This window comes from Symphodus melops (assembly GCF_947650265.1).
Source record: "Symphodus melops genome assembly, chromosome: 7".
Lineage (NCBI taxonomy): Eukaryota > Metazoa > Chordata > Actinopteri > Labriformes > Labridae > Symphodus > Symphodus melops.
The window spans coordinates 28,535,206-28,553,371 of record NC_136697.1 but is presented as its reverse complement, the minus strand read 5'-3'; the positions used below and the strand labels follow the sequence as shown (position 1 = coordinate 28,553,371).

The window sequence follows — 18,166 nt, the reverse complement described above, 5'->3', positions numbered from 1 at the left end:
GTGGCCGTTAACGTCACGGGAAAGAGACCCGAGCGAGAGGCGGGGGCGGAGCTAAGAACATGAAGCCAGTCACTCTTAGAGATAGTTTAACTTTAGCTTCAAGAGATATTAACAAACTGTATTTTGTGATTTGTTCGTAGCCGTTTTAGCTTGGCGCCCTCTTGAGGTGAACACGGGAACGCCTGTTAGCGTCCTGCGTGAATACTCGGGGGGGCTCTCTTCTTCTTCTTCTTCTACTTCCTGTTATTTCTTAACTTAAAGCTGTAACCCTGCTCGCTTATTTAACCTGCTTCCTGTTTCTTTATGATCCTGGTCTGCCTTCGTGCTCGTTCGATCGGCGCTCGGCTCGTCCTGGCCACGCCCCCCTGTGCTCCAGGTGTGTTCCTCTGTATCTCAGGAAGGACCTGATCGGACCTTTAGGATGTTTCCCCTGAGCAGCGAGTCCTGAAGCTGACCGTTATTTCCCCGTGTGTCGGTCCTGCTGGTTTGTACGGCGAGCTGCGTCTCTGTGGTCGAGTCGCTCGTCAGGGGGCGGGGTGACAAACGCTTGCTTATTATTTCCAGGTTTTTCCTCTTTGAACCCACCGGAGCAGCAACAATCGATCTGTAGTTCTTAAAACAAAGACCGGCCTCAGACTGGACTCCAGCTTCAAATCCAGACCTGATTGGCTGTTCTTCCTCGTCATCACTGTGATCAGAAGGAAAACGCTGCCTAAAACGCCGTCGTTTGATTTGTACCCGCCGGTTACCTTCCCGGTGTTACGGTCTACGTGAAGGACCCTGAACACAACATGAGGACTTGGTCTCATCCCGGTCTCGGAGCATTCAGGTCTCGATTAATGTGGTCTTGAAAGAAGAATTTACTCAACGTGAGAAAACTACAAAAATGGCTTCCTTGAGAGTCCAGGAAAAGAAAACCTGATCCTGAACCAGCTCCTGTGGGATCACATGGTCTGAAGAAAAAAGTCTGTGAGTTTGTTTAGTTAAGGTGAAAAATGTTCCGTTGGTGACGTTCGAGACTCGACGCGAGGCCGCTGGATCAAACGCTTTTCTTCTTTATCGGCCCGCCGTCGCCCCCCATCCCCCCCGACTTTAGTTTGAGAGGAGAGACCAGGATCCCAGGTTCCCTTAAAGGGTTCCCTTCACGGAAACAGAAGAGTGGCGTCGAGCTTTGACCTTCACTCAGTCCTGGACGTTTTAGAGCCAATCAGGACGCTCGGAAGCTGCAGCACTGAACTTAACTAACCTTTCTTTTCTACGCTTGTTGTTATGCTCTGAAGGGGTTAAAAAAAAAAAAAGGAGCGTGGTTTTATTTCCCTCTGAGGGCGTTTTAAGGAAGCAGACTTTGAAGACACGTCTGTTCTCAGTGTGATTGTGCTTTTCATGTTGCATTTACAAAATGTATTTGAAGACAAATAAAGATGAAAAATGTGGAAGCGGTCGCCACGAGGAGAAACGAGCGGCTTCTTTTTGTCATGTTTGAAGCTCGCCACGAGGATCTCATCCGCTTCCTGCTCGCTCTCCAGTTTCTGTTAGAAGTTCAGTTGTAAAACCACCAATACAGACGAACCCCTCTATTCCAGCCCTGCTCAGAACAGGCTGTTTCTGTGTCTGTAGCTTTAAATATGTAAATGAGCTGTATCTGACCACGCCCCCTCTCTGGAAGGGCTCGGGTGTACTCTGTGCTTTCTGGCTCCATGTCCTATTGTTTACGGTGAGAAGGCAGACTCAGAGGGCAGAACAAACACCTAGCTGTGGGAGTGTCACCCACCTGGGGGAGGGGCTACTGCCCTTTGTGATGTCATGAAGGGAACATCTCCAAACGGCCTGTTTGAGCACACATTTTCTGAAAAGTGGAGCAGGCAGAAGACGGAGAGGACGGACTTGTGGGGATTAAACGGGTGTTAGAGCGCCCTCTAGTGGGCCATAAAAGGGTTTGTTGACATGTTTAGAAACATGGTGACAGAAAATGACCTCTAAAGCTGCTGTATAGAGACGTGTAGATAAAGTCAGAAAACGGGGAAAGCGAGACAGAATGGATGCTCGGATTCAGACCCGGGCCGCCCACCTTACCAACCACCACTTTACCCCCGTGATGAAACATTTCAGTTATCTGCCCCTTTTAAAACCCGTGGTGACAAAAAGGATCAGAGTTTGTAAAATGTGGACGACCTTATTTTGAAATAAACGGACCACGCTCAGACGTGTCATGGCGGCGGATCCTCGTTGGTTGGCGCTCCGACAGTGACACGTCAGACCTGAGCTTTGACTTATTTTGTTGTGTTTTCTCTGTAGACTCAGACGTGACAGAATCAGCTGTTTAATAAACTGTCTTCTCCCTAAACATGGCGTCCGTGTGATTGACTTTAAATAAACTCGTTTAAATATCCTCCGAGGTCGTCTGGAGGTCGTCTCCTTGAAATCAGGAAATCACAAATCAACAGAAACGTTCCTGCAGCATCGAGGAGCGTCCTCGTGAACCCGATCCAGACTGAACCCAAACAAGTCATTACTGATCCATCCAAATACAGCACCACTGCTCCCAGTGTTCCCACTGGTTTATGTAATTATTCCATTTTATGAAGGATTCTTTTTAACCTTCAAACATGGAGGCCACTCTGACCTCTCCATCGACTTTTCCAATCACCACATTTTCTCGCCGTCTTGTCAGTGTGTGAAAGCGAGCTTTATTATCCCGAGATAATGACAAATCAGATCTCAGGAAAAGAAAAAACAATCAACAATCAATACAAACAATCTGGAGCTCCAAATCAACCGCTGACCGGGACACAAAAAGAACGCTTACAGCGGAGTGGCGTTCTCGTCCGTCATCGGTCAGCTGGTACACCGCTGTCATGTAGAGATGTATCCCTGCCTCAAACTGCATGAACCTCACAGGCGTGTTTTAAACGCTATGACTCAGGTCAGTTTGTCTGATTACAACGTTCCTGAAGTCTCATGGAGGTGAACCAGTCCGTCCCTGAGGAGGTCACGATGACCCAGAGGAGGTCACGATGACCCCGAGGAGGTCACGATGACCCCCGAGGAGGTCACGATGACCCCCGAGGAGGTCACGATGACCGTGAGGAGGTCATGATGACCCCGAGGAGGTCACGATGAACCCCGAGGAGGTCACGATGACCCCGAGGAGGTCACGATGACCGTGAGGCGGTCAGGATGACCCCGAGGAATTCACGATGACACCGAGGAGGTCATGATGGCCCCGAGGAATTCACGATGACCGTGAGGTCACAATGATCCCGAGGAGGTCACGATGATCCCGAGGAGGTCACGATGACCCCCGTGGAGGTCACAATGACCCAGAGGAGGTCACGATGACCCCGAGGAATTCACGATGACCCCGAGGAGGTCACGATGATCCCGAGGAGGTCACGATGACCCCCGTGGAGGTCACGATGACCCCGAGGAGGTCACGATGACCCCGAGGAGGTCACGATGACCGCGAGGAGGTCACGATGACCCCGAGGAGGTCACGATGACCCCGAGGAGGTCACGATGATCCCGAGGAGGTCACGATGACCCCCGTGGAGGTCACGATGACCCCGAGGAGGTCACGATGACCCCGAGGAATTCACGATGACCCGAGGAATTCACGATGACCCGAGGAATTCACGATGACCCCGAGGAGGTCACCATGACACGTGTCAGTCCAAACACAAAGAGCTGGTGCTGGTTTCAGCTCAGGCTCTGAACCAACCATGGAGCTGGCTCCATGTGAAAACGAGAGAGCTCAGCATAAAGAAATTCTTTTATTTTTTATTTTTTATATATACTTTATTAATCCCTCGAGGGGAAATTCGGATTTTCACTCTGCATTAATGGAGAGGTCTCAGAGTGAGGGGGACACACAGAGAGCGCTCCAGAGCAGTTTTTGGGGTTCGGTGCCTTGCTCAGGGGCACCTCGGCAGTGCTCAGGAAGTGGACTTGCACCTCTCCAGCTACCAGACCAGTTTCCGGACTTGGTCCGTACCGGGACTTGAACCGGCGACCCTCCGGTTCCCAACCCAAGTCCCTACAGACTGAGCTACTGCCGCCTTTAACTTGTTTTTTTTTTTTTTTTTTTTTTTTTTACATATACAAGTAAAGACGCTGCAGAGAGACGAATAATGAAACAGAAAACACGATTTTATTGAAAAACGTGAACTAAAAGTTGAGCTTCAGTCTTCAGCATCGTCTGTATTTGCAACGTGAGCTGCAGAGTTTCACGTCTCTGTGTTTTTGCATCAGATAAGAGCACTCAAAGAAACCACAGGTGCTGATGGGTAAATAACCTCAGGCCACATTCAGCTGCTGCCATAGAGAAACAGTTGAACAGTTTTTGTACGAGGGTTTCTCACAGTGTACGACGCACAGTGATGGAGCCGGTGTGACACCTCGACAAAAACCTCCCCCAGGTTTCTGAGCTGGGAGACAGACCTCACTGTCATCGTGATGCGAGATGTGTCGCCAATAAACCTCCTAATGTTATTCATAGTGACGTATTTAAAATCCCTCATTTCAGCTGCTGCCTCTTTAACTTATGAAGCAGTGTATCATTAGAAATCTGGTCGTGTTTTTGATTGGTCGTTCATCCTGCCCTCATTTTCCCCTGAGACGGGAAAGTTTATGTTTCCGACGACGTAAAAACTGTCATATCGTGTTATTGTTGGCTGTTAGCACGGGTTTGCTAGTTCCTCATGTTTTTAATCACTGATGCTACAGACCTATCACAGATCAGTGGGCGGGACCTCACTGCCAGAATTTCAACTTAACCTCCGCCATCTTGCTAGGAAGCTATGCTAACTTAGATTTGCGAAAAAAATGATGCTAAAAAGTACGTTTCATCTTCACACTGATACGGATGAAGGGGATTTTAAAGACCAGAGGTTCTTGGTTCTCTATGAGCTGTAATACAGCAGCGAGCTGGCTGCAGGTCGATGGCTGTGACTCGACCCGGGTCAGTCACTGTTTATGGACGCAGACAGCAAGTGTTGTAGTAAATGTCTTAGCTGCATTCAGGGGCTGCTCGGATGGTCCAAGTTTCCGAGTTGGGAAGTCGTTCTTCTGATTTCTGTTTGTTCACGACTTCAGACTTCAGTGCTGTAAAAACAGCACAAACAAGCTCCGACAAAGATCAGTGAAATGTTTCTGACAAAAATTATATTTGAGCATAAAGTTGATGTGAAACACGTGCATGAATTTAAAAGAAATCATGGAACACCGTCCAGCTATCTGTAAAGATCGAAGTTCTTCTCTCTATTAAAGAGTTTATTAATTTCATTTCCTTGTTTTTATTGATCTCAGTGATTATGAGTTTGTTGTTGTGGGTTTTCTTGTCCTACTATGTAATGTCGTAACGTTGTAAACTAGTGAAACCTTGATGTCCTTTTGAGAATAAAAAAAGGTTTAAATTTAATTTAATGCTAAAGCGCTAACTATGATATATATCATCCATCCATTTTCTGCCTCTTATCCGGGGCCGGGTCGCAGGGGCAGCAGTCTAAGCAGAGACACCCAGACTTCCCTCACCCCAGACACCTCCTCCAGGTCTTCCGGTGGGACCCTGAGGCGTTCCCAAGCCAGCCGAGAGACATAGTCTCTCCAGCGTGTCCTGGGTCTACCCCGATGCCTCCTCCCGGAGGGACATGCCCGAAACACCTCCTGAGGGAGGCTTCCAGGGGGCATCCGGACCAGATGCCCGAACCACCTCAACTGACTCCTCTCAATGTGGAGGAGTAACGGCTCTACTCCGAGCTCCTCCCTGGTGACCGAGCTCCTCATCCTATCTCTAAGGGTGCGCCCAGCCACCCTACGGAGGAAGCCCATTTCGGCCGCTTGTACCCAGGATCTCATGACCATAGGTGAGGGGAGGAACGGAGATCGACCGGTAAATCGAGAGCTTCGCCTTTCGGCTTAGCTCCTTCTTCACCACGACGGACCGATACAGCGACCGCATGACTGCAGACGCCGCACCGATCCGTCTGTCGATCTCGCGCTCCATCTTCCCCTCACTCGTGAACAAGACCCCGAGATACTTAAACTCCTCCACCTGGGGCAAGGACTCCCCATCGACCCGGAGAGGGCAAGCCTCCTTTTTCCGGTCGAGAACCATGGCCTCAGATTTAGAGGTGCTGATCCTCATCCCAGCCGCCTCACACTCGGTAGCGAACCGCCCCAGTGCGTACTGAAGGTCCAGGTGCGATGGAGCCAGCAAGACCACATCATCCGCAAAAAGCAGAGACGAGATCCTGTGGTCCCCGAACCGGACCGAAATTTATAAATTAATACATTTGAAAAATATATTACATAATAAATAAAAAAAAAAATATTTTTTATTTTTATTTCAAAATATTTTTAGCCAATGATCATGCTGCCGCGTGGCAAGCGTGCCTAGGGTTGCCGACCCCTGGGCTACATCCACAAAGGTGTGTGTGCAGGCGCGTGCATGCAGACGTGTGCAAACTGTGCCCCCCAGAGCAGTCTCAATGCCCCCCACCTAACTTAAGCTGCAGCCAACACTGGAGCTGGTCCAGTGTTCCGCGGCCAGGACGAAAACCGCATTGTTCCTCTTGGATCCGAGGTTCGACTAACGGCTGTATCCTCCTCTCCAGTACCCTGGAATAGACTTTCCCAGGGACGCTGAGGAGTGTGATTCCCCGGTAGTTTGAACACACCCTCTGAACCCCCTTCTTGAAAAGAGGGACCACCACCCCGGTCTGCCAGTCCAGAGGCACTGTCCCCGACCTCCATGCGACCAGTCACCGGTCATTCGGTTACTCAAACTCCCCCACCACCATAAGGTATATCATGATGGTATACAATAGACGTGTCAGACCTCAGCATGTTACCATTCTCATTATAAATGTGTTGGCATGTGGATTTATGCATTTTAACCATCTGACACGTCTGTTTGAACTCGTCTGTTTGAACTCGTCTGTTTGAACTCGTCTGTTTTAACTTGTATGTCTTGTTTGTTGTGACTTGTCTGTTTTGACTCATTTTTCTGACGCTTCTGTTTAAACCTGCATGTTTCATCTAATTTGACTCGTCTGTTTGAACATATATGTGGTGACTCGCCTGTGGTGACTCGTCTGTGGGGACTCGCCTGTGGTGACTCGTCTGTTGTGACTCGTCTGTTGTGACTCGTCTGTTTGAACCTGTATGTTGTGACTCGTCTGTGGTGACTCGTCTGTTGTGACTTGCCTGTTGTGACTCGTCTGTTGTGACTCGTCTGTTTGAACCTGTATGTTGTGACTCGTCTGTGGTGACTCGTCTGTTGTGACTCGTCTGTGGTGACTCGTCTGTTGTGGCTCGTCTGTTTGAACCTGTATGTTGTGACTCGTCTGTGGTGACTCGTCTGTTGTGACTTGCCTGTTGTGACTCGTCTGTTGTGACTCGTCTGTTTGAACCTGTATGTTGTGACTCGTCGTTTGAACCTATATGTTGTGGCTCGTCTGTTTGAACCTGTATGTTGTGACTCGTCTGTTTGAACCTATATGTTGTGACTCGTCTGTTTGAACCTGTATGTTGGGACTCGTCTGTTTGAACCTGTATGTTGTGACTCGTCTGTTTGAACCTGTATGTTGTGACTCGTCTGTTTGAACCTGTATGTTGTGACTCGTCTGTTGTGACTCATCTGTTGTGACTCGTCTGTGGGGACTCGTCTGTAGTGACTCGTCTGTGGGGACTCGTCTGTTGTGACTCGTCTGTTGTGACTCGTCTGTTGTGACTCGTCTGTGGGGACTCGTCTGTTGTGACTCGTCTGTGGTGACTCGTCTGTTGTGACTCGTCTGTTTGAACCTGTATGTTGTGACTCGTGGGGACTCGTCTGTGGGGACTCGTCTGTTGTGACTCGTGGTGACTCGGGGGGACTCGTGGTGACTCGTGGTGACTCGTGGGGACTCGTGGTGACTGGTGGTGGAGCCTGCTCTGTTTCCTGCAGCAGGAGGTTTTTGTAGGAGGGTTTCTCACCGTGTATACTGGGGTACCACTGTGACTGACGGAGCTCACAGAGCTGAACAAAAACCTCCCGTCTGCTTTAAACTGTCTGTTTACTCTCAGAAACATCTGGAACAAACAAATAAACAACAAACAAACTGTGTGTGCAGGCGCGTGCATGCAGACGTGTGCAAACTGTGCCCCCCAGAGCAGTCTCAATGCCCCCCACCTAACTTAAGCTGCAGCCAACACTGGAGCTGGTCCAGTGTTCCACGGCCAGGACGAAAACCGCATTGTTCCTCTTGGATCCGAGGTTCGACTAACGGCTGTATCCTCCTCTCCAGTACCCTGGAATAGACTTTCCCAGGGACACTGAGGAGTGTGATTCCCCGGTAGTTTGAACACACCCTCTGAACCCCCTTCTTGAAAAGAGGGACCAGCACCCCGGTCTGCCAGTCCAGAGGCACTGTCCCCGACCTCCATGCGACCAGTCACCGGTCATTCGGTTACTCAAACTCCCCCACCACCATAAGGTATATCATGATGGTATACAATAGACGTGTCAGACCTCAGCATGTTACCATTCTCATTATAAATGTGTTGGCATGTGGATTTATGCATTTTAACCATCTGACACGTCTGTTTGAACTCGTCTGTTTGAACTCGTCTGTTTGAACTCGTCTGTTTTAACTTGTATGTCTTGTTTGTTGTGACTTGTCTGTTTTGACTCATTTTTCTGACGCTTCTGTTTAAACCTGCATGTTTCATCTAATTTGACTCGTCTGTTTGAACATATATGTGGTGACTCGCCTGTGGTGACTCGTCTGTGGGGACTCGTCTGTGGTGACTCGTCTGTTGTGACTCGTCTGTTGTGACTCGTCTGTTTGAACCTGTATGTTGTGACTCGTCTGTTTGAACCTGTATGTTGTGACTCGTCTGTTTGAACCTATATGTTGTGACTCGTCTGTTTGAACCTGTATGTTGTGACTCGTCTGTTTGAACCTGTATGTTGTGACTCGTCTGTTTGAACCTGTATGTTGTGACTCGTCTGTTTGAACCTGTATGTTGTGACTCGTCTGTTGTGACTCGTCTGTGGGGACTCGTCTGTAGTGACTCGTCTGTGGGGACTCGTCTGTGGTGACTCGTCTGTTGTGACTCGTCTGTTGTGACTCGTGGGGACTCGTCTGTGGGGACTCGTCTGTTGTGACTCGTGGTGACTCGTGGGGACTCGTGGTGACTCGTGGGGACTCGTGGTGACTGGTGGTGGAGCCTGCTGTGTTTCCTGCAGCAGGAGGTTTTTGTAGGAGGGTTTCTCACCGTGTATATTTGGGGTACCACTGTGACTGACGGAGCTCACAGAGCTGAACAAAAACCTCCCGTCTGCTTTAAACTGTCTGTTTACTCTCAGAAACATCTGGAACAAACAAATAAACAACAAACAAACAACAGCTGACACAGCCAGGTCTCCAGGTGAGTCATCAGCTGCTTCTTTGTGTCCTTTAAAAGGTTTTTAGTGAACATGCTGCTCTCGTGTTAGCATGTTTACATCATCACACACATGATCTAAACAGGATTAAAATCAGTGTGTGTGTCTCTCTCTCTTACAGCTCGGTGTGTGTGTTTCTCTCTCTTGCAGCTCGGTGTGTGTGTCCTTGAACAGTGGATTTGTCCCTTTTGGAGAGTGTGTGAGGACAGTCAGCAGCTGGGAGGTTTTTGTACGGGTGTGTATCACTGTGATGCTTTGGTGTTTGGTAAAGGAATACAGCTCACGGTCAGACCGACAGGTAAGAAAACCCTCTTAATCCTCCTTATAAAGATTCATCACATGTATTAAGGCTGTGCAGAGAAGGGAATGTTTTAGTTTTTAAACTTTGATTTGATGGATTAGTGGAAGAAAGCTTCAGCTGGCATTCAGGCTTCATGCAAGGTCGCCCAAAAAGACCAAAAAGAGTAAAAATACCTCCAGGAAGAGCTTCAACTAAAACCATGTCAGAACCTGAACTGGTCATAAATACAGTTAATGCAGTGTTTCAAATCCTAGACGCCTTTTATCAGGTTATAATGAAGTATAAGATAATACAAATCATCAGAAGTCTCAGGTATTTAAAATGTAAAGAATGATAGCTTTGATTAACAGCTGCTGTTTAAACGAGGAAAAAAGTAAATTAAAGATATTTGAGGTTATGAAGCAGAAAATATGAAATATATGAAAGAAAGTTTTTACAGCGTCTCAGACAAATTCAGAGTTTACATTCATGTCTGACAGCACTAATTAAAAACCAAGAAGAAGTCATTAAAAACATCGATCTGATCAGACAGGCGAACCTTCATCTGAATCAAATCCTTAAAATTCTGAGAAATGGACAAAAATCAGAGCAGAAAATCCTCTAAAGCTGCTAAAAGTCATTCAAAGTCTTAAAATGATGTTTTAGCTTTTAACAGATTTTAAAAGTTAAAAAAAATAAAAGTCAACAAAATCTGTGTTTGCTCAATTTTCTCATAGCAGCCTTTTGTTTGTTATCATTATTCTATAAATAAAACAGAAATCAGACTGTTTAAAAGATTGTTTCTTTTAATTTTATGTTTTAAACTCAGAACTGCCAAAAACTTCAATAAAAGCTGAATCTTAAAATCTATATTATAAAACACTTTAATACAGAGTTTAATCAAAGACAAATCTGAGTCAAATTATGTATTAAGGGCTTTTAAGTGGGATTAAAATATCTTTAATATTGTAATTAAATCATGAAGTTTGAGTTAAAACAGTCAAAGGCTCATCTGAATAAAATATAAACTTATAAAATTGATCTGTATATCGATTGATGTTGCTTTATACTCAACCCGTTAATACGTCAAAGAATAAGTAAAAACATTTATTAAAATCTCCTGACTTAAGTGGTTTTAAATTCTGTTTTTTTTAGTTCTTTAATTTCCCACACAAGATGTTGCAGTCTAACATGAACCTGCTATTAAAGATTGATTTATTCATTAAATATCTACTAATATTAGTTTTAAAAAACAACCTTGTACGTCAAAGTTTCAATCATAATAAATCTCTTAAAATCGTTCGACTTAAAAGCTTTTAAGTAAAATTAAAACATTTAATTTCCCACAAATTACGTTTTATTCTTTCATGTGTCTGCTGTTATAAAAAAATGTAATCAGTAATTATGAATTAAATTGTAGTGAAGTTGTTTTGTACAAAGGGTTAGGGTTAGGTAACAAATCTATTGTAGAGTATTTTAAATGTGAAAAGAATAAATTAAACACTTAAAAGAAGAATAAAACGTTACAGTACAAACGTTTTTAATCAAACTTAAAACAGAATAAAGTCTGTAAAAGTCCAGCTGATAAATGTTTTTATTATTGAAGTTTGAATCAGAAGAATTAAAACTTTTAACGTAGAAGTCTTTTAAAATGGCATTTATCATTTATGTATTGATCAATAAACAGTCATGATTGGTTTGTATTTTCCCTTTTGTGGTAAAAACTTGAATATTATTGTTAAAGTGATAAAGATCAGATTATTAATGAAGTTTAACTTTAGTACCTTCACAGTTTAAATCATTTAAAATGGCAGTTCAAAGAATCAAATGATCTCAAAAAGTCATCTGAACAAAATAACAATGTTATATATAAAACTGTATCATCTGCATATAAATGTTGTTGATGTTATTTTTTAAAATGACACTAGAGGTCAAAGTTGAAGTAAAATAAAATCTCTTAAAATCTGAAGACTTAAATGCTTTCAAAATCAATAAAATATGTAAATATGTAAATAGTATTCTTAGATGTTTCTGCTGTTATGAAAACAGAAATCATTTTAATGTTAGTAACCATGAATATTAACATGTGATGAAGTTATGCACTATAAATCTATTTCAGAGTATTTTAAATGTAAAAATGAGAAATTTGATATTTAATAGCAGAATAGAAAGTCACTAAAGGGAAAATGTTTAAATTCTCTGAATCATCTGCATATCTATAAATGTTAATGTAGTTTATTACACATCTTTTAATGTGTTTTTGAATCTTTTGAAGTGTTTTAATATTTTAATGGCTGGTTTTTCTAAATTACCGCCCTGTTCCTCCAATAAAGACATAACAAGCCCAAAATAAAACCACTACAGGACTTTATACACGAATCAAAACCAGAATGAGAATGACTTTATTAATCACATAATAAAATCTGTAATTACAGTTTTAGATCTTTAAAAGTCTTTGAATAAAAACGTCTCCTTGTCTTTCACTGAAGAAAGATTTCAATAAGTCTCCTTCAGCTTTTAGTGCTGTTATAACTTATACTGCTCTGTTGTTCACAACTCAACTCAAATCACCTTTCAAACATAAAACATGCAGCTCAAAGTGCTTCACAAAGAACAGAATTAAAACACACAGAATGTCATTTCTAGGTGTTGACAATAGATAAAATAAAAACATGGATATCTGTTAAAATATTAATTTACTGAAAAACATTCAAAGGAAATAGGATAGGATATTCCTTTATTGATCCCCAATGGGGAAATTCAGGCATTACAGCAGCAGTGCAGAATCAAGAAGTCAAAGTCAAAAGTCAAAAACCGAGTTAAAATAATAACATAAACAAAAGTACAATTCCAGGGAGTAAGGGGGGGGGGGGTATATACAGAGGACTATAGTGTGGTGGATAATACTGTTAAATGTTTTCTTTGTTAAATGTCAGAGAACTTTATAACAAGCAGAAAACTTTAAGTTGTCTTAAATAAATATAATTTGATATGAATGTACATACACTTCATCCACCGACCTGCTGAGGGACGTGGACTACATGTCACCCCTAACCCTTTTACTCTGTTGGACAGAAAAACTATAAATCTATAAATCTGAGCCTCTTCTCTGGTTTCTGTTGATTTAATAACAATCCTGAAGGATCGTGAAACGTTGGCCTCAAACATCCTGAAAATCACCTTTATTACAAATCTGCATGTTTTGATTCTTTTCTTTTTATGGTCTTCTCTGAAACCATGAGTCCTCATGTGAGCAGCAGGATGAGACACATTCTGATGTTTAATGAACAGAATAAATTGTGTGTTTGTATTCACGGTCCTCGTTCTTCCATGGCGTTCAGTTGAGCCGCCTCTCGAGCGTTACGTCCTCAATCCTCTTCAGCCTGACGGCGTTCCCTTGAACACGAGTTCGGAGCAGAGTGTGGCTGAGATGGGGGACAGGGTGTGCAAGTCTGTCGATCCCCATCCAAAGTACACGACCAACGCCCCTCCGACCGAGCTCCAGACGACCCCGTACGTCAACAGCACCGCTGTGAACGACGCCTCGATCGCCATCAGCCCAGGTGAGGCTCCACGCTGTGGTCAGCTGACACGAGTCCTCAGCATGTTTACCTGACAGCTGTCTCTGGTTTCATTGTTGTTCAACCTTAAAACTGTTTATCATCAGAGCAACGTTTCTGTCTGTCGCCCCCCGGTGGTGAAACAAAGCACCAACTCTGTTTGATCTGCAGAGTCTCTTTGCACCTTTCAGAAAACTTAAGACCTCTTTATGAACACCTTCCACCTTCATCATGATGATGATGATGGTGATGCTTTTAAACCCAATAGAACTGTAAGAAATATAGATAATAGATAGATAGATAATCTAGACGTGGGTCGGGTTGGGTGGAAGGCGGTCCTCTGTGTTCCTGACTGTCCTGTTTTCTGTTTCCACCATCCAGACGAACCCTGTGACGACCTTCAACCAGGTGAGTCAGCGATCACACGTGAACACCTGAACCGTAGAACCACACGGTCTGAAGTGTGATCCGACGCTGGGTCGGGTTACGTGTTTGGTGTTAAAGGTTTAGACTCTGAGGCTCCAGACGGACGTTCAGTCTGAACCTGTTTCTGTTGTTTCCACAGAGAAAGCCAAAGTGAACTTCCTGCTGCTGCTGATGAACGGAGTCAGAGTGGTGTTCACTAAAGTGGTGGCCTTCAGCACGCTCCTCACCATCAGAGCCGTCCTCGCCTAGCGCTGATGTCAGATCAAAGCGTTTGATTGGTTCAACCAATCAGAGCAAATCTAGAAGAATCAATGAATGTAAATAAAGTTGTATTGATCTCCTCTTTGGTCTTAAACATGGGGCTCCTCAGGGTGTCATTTATCTCATGTTGAATTCATTCCTTCATCATACATGTTACATGCTATGCAGATGATACTCAGACTTCTATGTCAGACTTGTATGTGATGTGTTCTTCTTATTGTTAACCCTTCTGTTCTTTAATAAATACTTACACTCTGTGAGTCTGTGTTGTATTTTCAGTTTGAGTTTCAGTTGAAACCACATGACATCAGAAACCATCCCAACAGTCAAACCTGACAGAGACGATAAGATCAGACAGGAAGCATGCACACGTTCAGTTCAAACCCTCAGCTCCGTCTGTTCCCGGGGGCTCTGACAAGTCTTCTGTCTGTTGGAGTGTAAATGAGTGTGTTTACATGGACTTAAGTGTCCTGGTTATGAGCCTTATCCCGGTTTTAATCATATTTGGGATGTTACGTTTACATGCTCACAGAGAAACCTGGTTATTTATATTCCTGTATACATGATCATTAATAGTATCCTGGTTTCTGATTACTGCATCTTATTTGTGCAGGTGCACATAATGCTTTTTTTTACAACACAACACTGCAGACATCATGTTTACATGCATTTATTGCAATGGAACACTCAAGATACCAATCATCATTTATTATTATTATCAATACTGATAATAACAATAATAATAATAATACTGATAATAACAACAATAATAATAATAATAATAATAATAATATTATAATGATAATAAAAAAATAATAATGTTGATACTGATAATAATAATAACAATTATAGTAATAATAATAATAATAATAATAATAATGATAATAATAATAATGATAATGATTATAATAATAATGATAATAATAATAATAATAATAATAATGATAATAATAATAATAATGATAATGATAATGATAATAATAATAAAAATAATAATAATAATAATACATTTTATTTGTGCACTTTACATTTTTTACAAAGTGCTTTACAACTGAAAATAAAAACAAAGAGTGGTTGTCATAGTAACACATATTAAGTTTTTTTTTTACATAATACAAACAAGTAAATGAAGAGGCTTCATTAGTATTCAACATCTGCTGTAACCGTGACAACCACAGACTCCACGGTCACAGGCTCTGTATTATGTCTCCATCATCACAGTATTAAAATGTCTGTCCTCCGTATCCACGGTAACGCCGCTCTCTGACGAGGTTATCTCCAGATGACCTCACAGGTGATGTCACCTTATTAAAGCAACATGTTCAAACACTTCTGACCTCTCAGAGACAAAAAGCTCCTCAGAGCTCATAAAGTAAGACTTAGAGGAATGCTGCCATCTAGAGGAGCAGAGGAGGATAACATGCTGACACACTGAGGCTGGTCCTTTAGAAATCCTTCACAGGAGCCGTCAGGAATCTGCCTTCAGTCTGTTTGTCTCCTGAGACATTAAAGACTGTCAGAGAGTCCAGACAGTGTCCTGAACACCCTCCCACCCCATAGAGTCCAGACCGTGTCCTGAACACCCCCCCATAGAGTCCAGACCGTGTCCTGAAACCCCCCCCCATAGAGTCCAGACCGTGTCCTGAACCCCCCCAGACCGTGTGGGGGAGGTGTGAGCTGATGACGTCGCTGCTTGAACGGTGAAGATGGTTGACGATGTCATGTGAGGCTGATGGAGCTGAAGACGGGACAGGCTGAGGATGAGGAGGTGATGATGAAGATGAATAATGCAGAATGCAGAGGTTTTAAACATCATAGATCAGAGTGTACAGCCTGAGCCAGCTGCTGTTTCCTGTGAGTTTGAGTGTTCCAGGTCACAGGTGAGCTCTGCTTCCTGTTTCCATCCATGACATGAAAAGTCAGACTGGAGGAGTTTTAAAGTGAGAGGAGACGTGAAGCAGCGAACAGCTCAGAGACACTCACAGGTCACTGCTGGGTCACCGACACCACCTGACCCCCGGCCGGCTCTGTGAGGCTGCTGACCATCAGAAGGATGGCGAGGCTCGACTGGAGCGAGGGCTGACGGGATGCCCTCGTGACGGGATGCAGGGATGAGACGCAAGTGAGGAGCTTCATCACTGACTCCACTGAACATCTTTATTCAGCTCGTCTCTGAAGGAAGGAAAACTTTAGTTTGTCTTGAAGGTCACACGCCTGAAGTTTGTGTGAGTCAGCAGCCTGAAATGGATTCTGGGAAATGTCTCCTCCAGAACAGCTTTTAGTGAGAAGGTGAGTGAGGAGGACCAGATGGACTCTGAGACGTCAGTGTGAGTTTATAACTCCAGACGTAGACCACAGCTTGGTCTGGATGTTTGATGGATTCTTCTCTACACATCCGGCTCGTTGTTTAAACCTGCATGTAAATGAAACAACTCTAATTAGTAATATTCTGACAAACACATTTAAAAGACTTGGTGACAAAAACTTATTTAGAAATAAACAGTCAATGTTCCTCTTCCAGGACGAAATTCAAAATAAAAGCCGAACAACGTTTGTTTGAAACGGCGAGTTTACTGAGATGTTAAACATGAGAGAGAGAGCAGCAGTTTTAGTCACAGTGTGTTTTACAGTGTGAATAATCAGGTAGCTGGTAAACTCTATTTCAGCACGGGAACCAAACTGACCGTTACACCGGGTAAGATTTCAGACTTTAATGATTTTTACACTGTAAAAAGCTATTAATTGGTATTTATTATTTGTTTTTATCCTGATTTAAAGGCCTTTGTTGTTGATAAAATTCAAAATAAAAGCCTAACTATTTTTAGTTTGAATTGCAAAATAGGTGACTTTCAAACATGCGACCAAAAATGCGATTAATCACGATTAACTGTTGAAATGTAGAGATTAATCAGGATTAGAAATGTTAATCATTTGACAGCTGTAATCCAAATATAAACAGTAAACAACACAAACAGCTGAAGTGAATCTGAAACAAACAGTTTTAGTCACAGTGAGTTTTACAGTGTGAAGACTCAGGGAGGAAACAAACTGTATTTCAGCACGGGAACCAAACTGACCGTTACACCGGGTAAGATTCATCAGGAGTTTTATTTAGTTGTTATCCTGATTTGATGGTGTTTCTTCAAGGAACATAAAAGTACACAGTGTTTGTTTTAAAAGATTAATAATTGAATTTGAGTCCAGTCATGTCGTTGCCTCGTTAGCTTCAGAGTGCAGCAGTTTTAGTCACAGTGAGTTTTACAGTGTGAATACTCAGGGAACAGGCAAACTCTATTTCAGTACAGGAACCAAACTGACCGTTACACCGGGTAAGATTTAAGACTTTAACGACTTTTACACTGCAAAAAGTTTGTTCATTGGTATTAATTAGTTTTTATTTGATGTGACGACCTTTGTTTTACAAAGATTTAAAAACGAGCGCAACAATCTTAAGTCTGAATTTCAAAATGGTTGAGTTTCAAACATGCGACTTAAAGTGCCATTAATCCTGACTGACATGTAATCAAATGAATCATCAGGATAGATCAGAGTGCAGCAGTTTTTGACCTGGTGTGCTTTACAGTGTGAATAATCAGGGAGTACAAAAACTCTATTTCAGCACGGGAACCAAACTGACCGTTACACCGGGTAAGATTTAAGACTTTAATGATATTTACACTATAAAAAGCTATTAATTTTTATTTATTATTTGTTTTTATCCTGATTTAAAGGCCTTTGTTGTTGAGTTTCAAACATGCGACCAAAAATACGATTAATCACGATTAACTGTTGAAACGTAGAGATTAATCAGGATTAGAAATGTTAATCATTTGACAGCTGTAATACAAATATAAACAGTAAACAACACAAACAGCTGAAGTGAAGCTGAAACAAACAGTTTTAGTCACAGTGAGTTTTACAGTGTGAAGACTCAGGGAGGATACAAACTGTATTTCAGCACGGGAACCAAACTGACCGTTACACCGGGTAAGATTAATCAGGAGTTTTATTTATTTGTTATCCTGATTTGATGGTGTTTCTTCAAGGAACATAAAAGCACACAGTGTTTGTTTTAAAAGATTAATAATTGAATTTGAGTTCAGTCATGTCGTTGCCTCGTTAGCTTCAGAGAGCAGCAGTTTTAGTCACAGTGAGTTTTACAGTGTGAAGAATCAGGCAGCTGGTAAACTCTATTTCAGCACGGGAACCAAACTG

At 43.0% G+C, this 18,166-nt stretch overlaps 1 protein-coding gene across 3 annotated transcripts; it reads left to right on the top strand.

The window, feature by feature from the left end:
* Positions 1–9,224: 9,224 nt before the first annotated feature.
* LOC306826986 (uncharacterized protein) lies at positions 9,225–14,196 on the top strand. 3 transcript variants are annotated; one of them, XM_079348590.1, is made up of 5 exons: positions 9,225–9,408; positions 9,575–9,722; positions 13,046–13,267; positions 13,646–13,672; positions 13,830–14,196. In XM_079348590.1, the coding sequence occupies exons 3-5, from the start codon at positions 13,135–13,137 to the stop codon at positions 13,937–13,939; spliced, it is 270 nt and encodes an 89-aa protein (XP_079204716.1). In that variant the 5' UTR covers positions 9,225–9,408; positions 9,575–9,722; positions 13,046–13,134; the 3' UTR covers positions 13,940–14,196. The 3 variants fall into 3 exon arrangements, with proteins under 3 accessions (XP_079204716.1, XP_079204715.1, XP_079204714.1); XM_079348589.1 differs by having other exon boundaries at positions 9,546–9,722; XM_079348588.1 differs by lacking the exons at positions 9,225–9,408; positions 9,575–9,722 and having other exon boundaries at positions 12,598–13,267.
* Positions 14,197–18,166: the final 3,970 nt, after the last annotated feature.

Excerpts from the sequence above, each read along its gene's own strand:
- LOC306826986 (XM_079348588.1), top strand. The coding sequence starts at position 12,988 with ATGAACAGAATAAATTGTGTGTTTGTATTCACGGTCCTCGTTCTTCCA. Across the intron at positions 13,268-13,645 it reads CTCGATCGCCATCAGCCCAG|ACGAACCCTGTGACGACCTT; the intron begins GTGAGGCTCCAC and ends TCCACCATCCAG. Across the intron at positions 13,673-13,829 it reads CTGTGACGACCTTCAACCAG|AGAAAGCCAAAGTGAACTTC; the intron begins GTGAGTCAGCGA and ends TTGTTTCCACAG.